Source organism: Octopus bimaculoides, chromosome 4 (assembly GCF_001194135.2).
Source record: "Octopus bimaculoides isolate UCB-OBI-ISO-001 chromosome 4, ASM119413v2, whole genome shotgun sequence".
NCBI lineage: Eukaryota > Metazoa > Mollusca > Cephalopoda > Octopoda > Octopodidae > Octopus > Octopus bimaculoides.
Genome location: NC_068984.1, coordinates 104,405,888 through 104,416,969, shown reverse-complemented (window position 1 = coordinate 104,416,969; position 11,082 = coordinate 104,405,888). Strand labels below are relative to the sequence as shown.

Below are 11,082 nucleotides of genomic sequence, written 5' to 3'. Positions count from 1 at the left end.
TTATATATATATATATAGTTGAAATTTACAGAAAAACAAAAGACGAAGACAGGTGTATAAACAACATATATATATATATATATATATATATATATAAAGTAGACTTACTTGCAAAAAAGGACGTGTGCGTTCAATAATGTAATAATACAAAGAATATATATACATGTATACACACATATATGTACGTACTTACATCTACATGTGTATATATATGCATATCAGGGTACAGGACGTTAGAACAATGAACTACAGACAACGGAACGAACACATAGGAAAACGGAAAGCCACTTGGAATATCCATTCATCAGCTGTCTCTATTCTAACTAGACGTTTTGAAGATAAGACAGAGCGTACTCTAAGAAGAAAAATAAGCGAAAATGCACATTGGAAATCAAAAAAAGTAAAGACTTTTTATGAAAAGTAACGATAGATATATACAATTTGATGAACTGAGGTAGGAATAAAAGTAATAAAAGTCATTATTGTGAATTGTTAAAGAGATTCAAAAGCATACCGGTTTCATAAAGTTACTAGTCATTGCTTTGAATGCACACCGATTACTGAATGGTGTCAGGTCTACTAGTCCCTGAGTAAAAAGATTATGTGTAAGGGAGGTAAGTAGTTCTGGATTTGGTGCAATTAGGGTAGATATAGATCTGTACTATGAATGGCGTATGGGATGTATGGGGTTAGTGGTATTAATTGAAAGGTTAGTATATACATATATGCTTAAGTGATATATACATATGTGTGTGTGTTTGGTTCAGTGGTTAGAGAGTTGAACTCACAATCATGAAGTAGTGAGTTCAGTTCCCAGACCAGGCTGTATGTTGTGTTCTTGAGCAAGACACTTTATTTCATGTTGCTCCAGCTCACTCACAGCAATGAGTTGTAATATCACTGGTGCTAAGCTATGTTGGCCTTTGCCTTTCCCTTGGATAACATCAGTGATGTGGAGAGGGGAAGCTGGTATACATAGGCAATTGCTGGTCTTCTATAAACAATCTTGCCCAGACTTGTGCTTCGGAGGGGCAAATCATTCATGACCGAAGGGGGGTCTTTACCCTTTTTATATACATATGGCCCAGTAGTTAGGGCAGTGGACTTACAGTCGTAGGATCATGGTTTCGGTTCCCAGACCAGGCGTTGTGAGTATTTATTGAGCAAAAACACTTAAAGCTCCACAAGGTTCGGGCAGGGGTGGTGACGAATCTTGCTGTTCTCTTTCACCACCACTTTCTCTCACTCTTTCTTCCTGTTTCTGTTGTACCTGTATTTCAAAGGACCAGCTTTGTCATGCTGAATCTCCCCAAGAACTATGTTAAGAGTACAAGTGTCTGTGAAGTGCTTGCCACTTGCACGTTAATTTCACGAGCAGGCTGTTCCATTGATCGGATCAACTGGAACCCTTGTCGTTGTAACCGACAGAGTGCCACAGCATATATATATATACACTTTTACACTTTTACTTGTTTCAGTCTTTTGACTGCGGCCATGCTGGAGCACCGCCTTTAGTCGAAGAAATCGACCCCAGGACTTATTCTTTGGAAGCCTAGTACTTATTCTATCGGTCTCTTTTGCCGAACCACTAAGTTACGGGGACATAAACACACCAGCATCGGTTGTCAAGCGATGTTGGGGGGACAAACACAGACATACAAACACACACACACACATACACATATATATACACATATACGACGGGCTTCTTTCAGTTTCCGTCTACCAAATCCACTCACAAGGCATTGGTCGGCTCGAGGCTATAGTAGAAGGCACTTGCCCAAGATGCCACGCAGTGGGACTGAACCCGGGACCATGTGGTTGGTAAGCAAGCTACTTACCACACAGCCACTCCTACGCCTATATATATATATATACCTTCTTTCTTTTTTTTTTTCAGCATCAAGAAGACATAATTGAAAAATTAAAATTGGAGGTATTTGCATTTTATTAAATTTGGTTAATCTATATGAGTTGGATGGTTCAGAATTGTTAAAATTGTTTTATAATAGTTTCAGACATTTGCTATTGCTAATTCCTTAACCTATAAGGTAAGAGTTAAGATTAGCATAAGAATATTAAATATCTATTTAATAAACTTAGGCCAAATAAGTATTACACTTTGCTTAACAATTTAAAAAACAGTCCTCAACCATATTTGATATCATTTTATATTGTAAACCAACATTTGGTTTTATATTCTCTTGGAAAATAATTCTCTGCACAGAGTACCACATTTCTAAGCTCTAGATATCAATGATCTAAATACTATTTGACATTGAACTAAAACAAAATATTTCTTCATATCTTTAAGTCGTGTTAGTGTTTTAATGTCTGAATTATCAATGTGTTTCACTTAACTATTTTGGTCCCAACCCAGCTGAAACCACTTCTGGTTTTATGATGCAAAATTGTCTAATTTAAAATGTTTATATCCTAATTAAAAGTTTTATCATAATTTTATCTAAAAATTTTTCATTAAGTAATGTCCTAAAGACAAGTTAAATAACAAAAGATTTGTTTTGATAAATACTTTTAGAGTCTTGATTATTTTCAAATTGAATTAAACATTAAAATTGAATTTGATTAAAACACTAAAATTTAATTTAATTAAAACATTGAAATTAGCAGTGTATTAGAAACATGGTCTCAGAACAGTTAGCCAATGGCAAGTTTCTCAAAAATATAGATATATTTCACAAATTTGATGTTAACAGAATCTGCAATGAATTGTAGTTTCCATAGTTGTTGTTTAATCCCAGGTTATCCTGGATCAAACAGACCTTTAGCATGTAAGATAGTCTATTAAATAGTTAAGCATGATCCACAAATATATAGTTTCCCATATCACCTCCTAACTTTTATCACACTTGCATGTTACCTGCTATTCTGTATTAACTTTCTATTGCTTAATCATCATTTGAACTGTGACAAGCATCGTTTTTGTCAGATGTTGTGGTGTGTATTTCTCAGTTTTTATCTGGTATGTATTTCTCAGTTTTTTTTAAACAATAAGGTGTGATTTCAGGGAGATTTGGTTACTAACTATGGTAAGTCAAGCAACTGTTAGAATTTCCATAGTCATAAGTGGATGGAAAATAGCAAAACTCTTAGATAGGATTCTAGCTTGTTGTAGATAACTACATCAGAAATACTGGTACCTATTCTCAACAGCAAACAAAATTAGACCCATAGAATAATGTTTTGTTAAGGTTATTTCTACAGATATTCTATTGAACTTATAGCCATCACTGATTTTTGCTACATTTCGTATTGAGAGGTCAAATGTAAGCAGACAATGTACCTACAAATCTTTAACATAGAATAGTGTCCTTCTCCAAACACAAAAAGAAATATCTGCAGTGGATGTGAACATATGAGTCATGGGTTAGTTTTTATCCTCTCAGCCATTTTTTCTGAACCTTTAGAAAAATAAAAGGTGTAATTCTAAAAATATGATAATAAGAAAAAACTTTACACCGCATTGTAAGAGCTATAGCTGATTATATACATATAAATTCATGTTGCTCCAGTTCACTCAGCTTTAGAAATGAATAGTGACATGACTGGTGCCAAGCTTTGCCTTTCCCTTGAACAACATCAGTGACATGGAGTGGGGTGAGTGGTATGCATGGACGAGTGCCAGTCCTCCATAGACAACCTTGCCCGGACTTGTGCCTCGGAGGATAACTTTCTAGGTGCAATCCCATGGTCATTCATGACCGAAGGGGGTCTTTACCAATTTATATTTACACATATATATGTGTTTATTTTTAGACTCAGTTATCAAGTTATATAGAAAAACAATTTAACGTTTAACTGAAGAATAACTCAGTACTTTTATTTGAGTATATGTTTTAGTAGAGTACATGTTTATTAAACTTTTACATTGATAATCTGATGAAAGCAAGCAAGCTAAAACTTCAAAGTCATTGTCAGCCTTTTCCTTGTAAAAGTTTAATAAATGCATATATATAAATATATGCATGTATTAAACTTATATGACACATACACAGGAACTAAATATTTATACTGGGGTTTACCTTAATTTCCTTAACATATATCCATGCTAGCATGGAAAGCAGACATTAAACGATGATGATGATGATGTATATTATACCCTCAATACATGCACACACACATACATACATACACGCACACATACACACACACACACATACATACATACATACATACATATTCAGTGAGTTAGTAGTCCATAAGTCACAAACAAAAGTACATTCAATATAAATAATAAGAGTGGGTATATTTTTACATCATCAAACAATATATTACTGGTTCTGGTCACAATGTCAACATCAGTTTCATGTGATGTCAATATTGTCTGTTGGCAATATTTGATGCGAAACCAATGGTAACATCTTAACCAGTTATATATCATAACTAATAATGTGTGTATGTGTGTGCATATATATATATATATATATATATATATATATATATATATATATATATATATGTGTGTATTAATAGTTATCGCCAAGCCAACATGGCAGTCCAAAAAATAGGACAAATGCTGCCGTTAATTAACTCCAAGAGGCCATCACCTCTAGCTAGCTATGTGACACACGAACGTGTGTCCTTTATACATGCACATACATACACACACACACACACACACACACACACACACATACAGAGTCCGAGATGGAATATACTAAATAAAGGTACTTAGGTAAATTCTTAATTTTTTAATAATTTACCTTGAGAAAAGGGAAGCTAAACAAAAACTGTGTGGTCATTATTAGCAATTTTGAATAGGTGAGATAAAATTATATTCATTCAGTTTTCCCATATTACTTAATTATATTATCATGGTAGAATCACATACAATCTGACTTGCATTACAAAAGAGTTTGACAGCTACAAACAAGGTGATGTTTCTACCTCAATAAGCATTAATGGAATAGAATGTACATGAAAGAAATTTTTAAAAATTAGAAATTTGTTCAGTAGACCCCTCTGTCAGTGTTGTAATTCATATATATGCATACATGTGCATGTATATATGATATATGTAAATGAAAACAAAACCAGTTTTGACTAGTTTGAAGAACATTAGTAACATAATGAGGGAGGGGACTGTGACTCATCAAGTAAAGTTTTTATGCTTTTTCACAATGAATTGAAGATACATTATCTCACTTAGTTCACAATAATCATGTGGAGTTTGTCTTACATATAACACTCAGACATGCACAGACACAGATACATACACAGACACACATACATGCACAGACACACAAATACACACACACACATTTTCTCTCTCTTTCTCTCTCTCTCACACACACACATACATACATATATACATACACTCATGTTCACACAAACACCACACATAGACAGACATGCAAGCACAAACACTCACACATATACACACACATATATACACAAACACCACACATAGACACACATGCAAGTACAAACACTGAGACATATACACACACATACATACACAAACACACAGATATGCATTCACACATACACACATATTCATTCATTTCCATCGATAGTTCTTGAATATTTTAACTAATTAGGTCTTAGATTCTTTTTCATTTTTGTTAACGAATCTCTCACTTAATGGTGGGATAGAGTTTATTTTGATATCTTGGCTGTTTTTGTTTTGTTTTTTTGTTGTTTTTTGTCTGTTAGTTTGTTTTTGTTTGTTTTTTTTTATTATTGCTAAAAAAATTCTGAAACTCTGACAAGTTGAATCATTAATTAAGATTAGTCTATTAATTTAAATCAAGTAAATTTTAACAAGAATTTACCATAAAATTTTAAAAGTAATTTCATTTTCCTTCTTCATTTGCAGATAAAGAATCTAGAAATCCTTCTTTCAGAAGAAAAAGAGAAAAGTGCCATTCAAACAGCAAAATGTGAAACATTACAAAATATGTATGAAGCCACTCAGGTCAGAAATTGAGAGGGGTTTAGGGATTGGAGGGTGGCTTTTTCAGGTTGGAGTATTAATTATTTATAAAATACAAGAAAAAACAAACTACCATCTTATTTTTCCTTACAGGTTATTGTATGATATAAAAACAGCTCAACCTATCAAGCAATTGTTTAATACAAGGAGTGATGATGATGATGATGATAAAGGTCTTGCCAAGGGAAGGTTGGTGGTGATGATGATGACAATGACAACAATAATGATGATCCTTCTTTTCCTCTTTTGTCTCATCACCTTCATCATAATCATCATCATTGTTTTCATCATTATTATCATCATTGTTGTCATTGTCATCATCATCAGTATAATCATCACATTGTTGTCATCATCACTATCATACCCATCACCATCATCATCACCACCACCGTCAACTATTATCAGTAGAATCACTATGGAAATAATTATATATTCACCTAGCTTACAAAGCTATTGAAGGAGTTGATCAGGCATTTTTTTTTCTTTTTAAGCAGTTTAACATTTTCTGATTTCTAAATTTTCTAATTCTACTCTTATTCAATCTTCTTAATGTTTTTCATCAATTATCTTTTAGAATGAAATAATTTAATACAAATTTAGATATTTCTGCCAAGTGTTATTGTAGGAAGTATTTTTATGTATGTCTTTCCTACAATTAACCGCTCAACTGGGAAATCTGAGTGAAACTTGTCATCACAGTTGATAAAGACCAGTAATTCTCTAGCTGTCATTTGTGACCATATGGGTGGTAATCTATCTGTTCAGCCTCATAGCCATTATACCATTTTGTGAATGTTGAAGAGGAGAGCATATATCTGTTGATAAATAGGTTTATTTTGATGATGATATTAATAACTTTCAAGAGAACCACTCAGCAACCTATAGGTTGTTTGCAGTTGTTGCAATTTTGTTATTATTATTATTATTATTTTCATGTTGTTATTGCATTTTTCTTCCCCTTATAGTTTTTATTTTCATATTATTTTGGCTTTCTTTTTCCCTAAAAGATGTTATCTTCATATTGTTGTTGTTTTTCTTTTTCTAACAGTTGTTATTTTCACACTGTTGTTGTTTTTGTTTTCTTATAGTTGTTATCTTCATGCTGTTTATTTTCCTTCCTCTTATGATTGTTAATCTTCATATTTGCCATTGTTTACTGATTTAATGTTCAATAGAATTTGTTATGTAAGTGTTATTTCACTTACGTACAAGACCACACAAGAAGTTGAATACATAGAAACAGCTCAGGGTACTTCACTTTAGTCTGGAGAATAAATAGATTGTGAAAGGCAAATAAACTAATGCTATACATGATATTCCAATAACTTATCATGAAAACATGAAATATAGCAAAAACAAAAAGGAAGTGGAGCTGTGGTAGTTGATATTTCAAGTGAATTTGAAGAACATTCTCCTGATTAGAGAGAATTTCATTTATTTAGCCTTATCACAGATTTCTTATGTTTTCTAAATAAGCATTTAGAATTAAACATCTCCCAATAACAGCAAGTTATCCAAACTAAACCCATTTCCCTAAATTCTAACCTACAGTATTAATGACATTTGCTTCATTTCACTGTAATTCCTTTTACAGATTCTTGGACTGTTTGTTTAATTTCATGCACTCATAACTTCTCCTTTACTGATTCTTAGATTCAATATGTTTTAGTAATGATTTCTCAACCATACAACTTGGCATCACAGACTTTGGATTTGCTGGGTTCTTTTTCATATTTTTCCCTGTATTCTAGCATATGTTACAGGTTATGGTGCTAATTTTTCATTAGCCTACCTTTTACTTTAGTTTCTAGTCATTATGCATCTGACATTTTTGGCTTTTTATTCTCTATTTTTCAATGTTTTCCCACATAACTTAAATAATTTTTGCTGTGCTCACACCATTTCTTTCTTTAAAAAATAACACTTAAACCTATGAAATGCCATGCAAATGGCCAAATAGCTATCAGACAACAAAGTGGCCATTCAATACATTTTCATTAGATTTCAATAATTTTTCTAAGATTGTTGAAATCATGCTAAAATAACAAGATTTCTCTTCTAAGGAGAGGAAATTCTGAAAGTAATTTCTTTTTATGTATTTTTTTTATTCCATTTGGGTTTTCATAAGAAATATGTCTGTCTTTGGAATAAATCAAAAAGTAAAAACATTCTGAATGTCTAAGATATAACAACCATGAAGAAATTGGTAGCAAGAGTCTATATTTAATTCTTTAATATTTTTATCATGAATTTAGCAACAGAAATCTGTCAGAACATCAGAAACGCAAACAGTGGACATGAATGACAAGAATCAGAATAATTTTGAATTGCTTGAAGAAATCGAGTCTCCAACAAAAGGTAGCTTTTTTTTTAGTTTTTATTTTTATCTTCCTTATTTTCTTTTTTATACTATGCTACAAAATCAATTATAGAAGCATATATTGACTGTTTTAGACATTCTTTTTTTTTCTTTTTTACTGTTTTGTTGAAATAATCCATAAATATTAAGCTTCTTGTTTCTCAAACTCTAAAATATCTGAAGTGCTTTGCCTTGAATAATTATTTAATCTCTGGGACAAAGTGACATTCTACAGGTAAAGTACCCAGTATCCAGAGCAAAGAAGACAGTTCCATTTCATTCATCAATTGATGATTTAATTAACTGAAAAGATATCAATAAAAACAATCAAACTCAAACAGTAAATGCTGTCAATCATTAATTAATAGGTTAACTTATTAGTAATAATACACAACTAATAATTTATTTAGGAAATATTAAGTTTTATTGTCCTGACCATAATGCTATGAGCACCCACTTTTCTATATTACATTGTGCCTCAAGATAATACACTGTTTCCCCAGAGAAATAAAACTTAAGTCCACCACCCAAGTCTATTTTTCCCTTTAATGTAAGAGTAGGCCAAGTAAAAAGTATAATATTATTGCCACTCTGCACCATGCAAAGCTTGACACACAAAATGAGGAGCCATCTGTTGTTTCAGGAACCAACTTTCAATTTGGTGTTTTTGATGTGGTACTTAAAGGAAAGATTTGTGACATGTTCCTGTAACCTAGCTGCCAAAAAGGTTTGATTTTGCCTGGCCAGTGTGAGACTGGCCAGTAGTCAGTCTTCTATAGTAATTTGGTGCTTGTGCTGAGCTTAGCACCAATATGGTGCGAGCAAGGGAGCTCACAAGGACTAGGTTGTCTAAGGAAGGTCTATTCAGCCCAAAGTGGAAATGCAGTAGGCAAAAGGCCTATGTCAAGCTTTGCAGGGTGCAGAGTGGCAATATTATACTTTTTACTTGGCTTACTCTTGCATTTAGGGGAAAATAGACTTGGGTGGTGGACCTAACTTTTATTTCTCTGGGGAAACAGTGTGTTATCTAGAGGCACAATGTGTTATAGAAAAGTGGGTGACACTCAATCATATGAAAATGAGAATGGGATGATTAAAAATTTCTATGATCAAATGAGGCTACAAGACTGGCCTAACCACCCATGAATATGAAGAAGTAGACCATACTATAGAACACTGCCTTGTCTTACCTCTGCAGAGTTTAATAAAAATGTAAAGAACTGAATAAAGAAATGGGAAACTATCATATAACCATTATAACCATAAGAATCAAAAAAAGAACTTTACTAAGTAAAACTATTTTCAACACACAGAATGGTCCCATTGCAGACTGATGTTCAGTATATCTAGATCACAAGACCAGAACAATACAGTCAAGTGTTTATTCAGTTACTTCTGTTCTACATATTTAACCCATTCCTAAACCCCCAAATTGTTCTTTCTCTTTTGTCTTTGTTCAGAGAGCTACTCCCCAACCATTAATAAAATCTTCCCATATCACATGATAGTTTCTTTCAAATTCTTTGACAAAATTTTTGAAACTGTAAAAGATTTTATTCTGCATTTCTAATCAACTTCTCAGACTGTTCTGTAACATTCATTATCCAATGCAGTAATTGTTGTTGTAGTTTTTATTTAACCCTAAGTCAACTGTGATCAAGCAGACCTATGATCAAGGGGTTTCCAGTCGTGATAAATGTGTCTGTTTGTATATTTATGGGCTACATTATTGTTGTTGTAAAAATGGTACTCCCCTTTCCACGTGGCAAAGTGGTATGAGTTGCCACTATAAAATCAGACAGTCAGTCTTTGTAGAAGGTCAGTAGTAGTAGAGTCATTGTACAAGTTCTCAGTTGGAGCCAGTGTCAGTTACATGTTATATACGAGTTCAAGTTATATACGAGTTCAAGTTTCAAGTCATTGTCTTGTGGAGCTATCACTAATAGCATGATAGACAAATGAAAGATAATAATTGAATACCGTCACAACATAATAGTGGCAACAAGAATAGTACAATGCTGATAATAACATACAGGATCCACATTATAACAATTATTCAATGTCAACTTCCTTTGTTAAGACAGTATGATATGATTTGAAGATGATATTATTGCTATTTCTAGCAGAGGCTCCTTTGTTAGCTGTTAAAAGCTGTTGTGTGGCAGTAAAGTGTAACATAAATCCACTTACATTATTTAGTTTTGTTCATTTTATTTATATAGGCAACATTTGTATTTTTGTCTCCCTCTGTCTCTAAACAGTTAGTGTTGGTTAATTTAAATTTCTGTGACATAGTAGTTTGACAAAAGAAATGGATATAAGTGCCAGCCTTTAAAAAAGTACAGTTGTAGCCAAAAGTTTGGAACATTTTTTAAAAAATTAAAATTGTTATGCCCAAGTACAATTTGATTCAAATATATATTCAACATAGAGATATACTTACCTAATAACTGATCTAATGGTTCAAATCTAGAAGAAATATAGGCAAAATCAAAAATAAAACTCTAGACCAAATTGCTTACTTTTAATATAACTTTGGGCATTTAATATAAAAATTCTAATTTTCAGACCTATGTTCCAAACTTTTGGCCATGACTGTAAGTTCTGTGGTTGATTTGTTTGACTAAATCCTTCAAGGCAGTACCACAGCATGGGTTAAGCTCCATGACTAAAACAGATAAAAGATAAATATTAGCAGTCATTAGTGCATCAGACAGAATGCACCCTGGTATTTTTTCTGATTCTCTGTACTCTGAATTTAAATTCA

At 32.6% G+C, this 11,082-nt stretch overlaps 1 protein-coding gene across 2 annotated transcripts in view; it reads left to right on the top strand.

Annotated features, from left to right (window-relative positions):
- Positions 1-11,082, top strand: part of LOC106883648 (uveal autoantigen with coiled-coil domains and ankyrin repeats) — a 110,938-nt gene that overhangs the window by 57,129 nt on the left and 42,727 nt on the right. The window contains exons 3-5 of one of the 2 annotated variants that reach the window (XM_014934744.2): positions 1,901-1,936; positions 5,840-5,938; positions 8,212-8,314. In XM_014934744.2, the coding sequence (XP_014790230.2) occupies positions 1,901-1,936; positions 5,840-5,938; positions 8,212-8,314 (238 nt within the window). The remainder of the gene's footprint in view (positions 1-1,900; positions 1,937-5,839; positions 5,939-8,211; positions 8,315-11,082) is intronic. The other variant, XM_052967338.1, reaches the window with a different exon arrangement.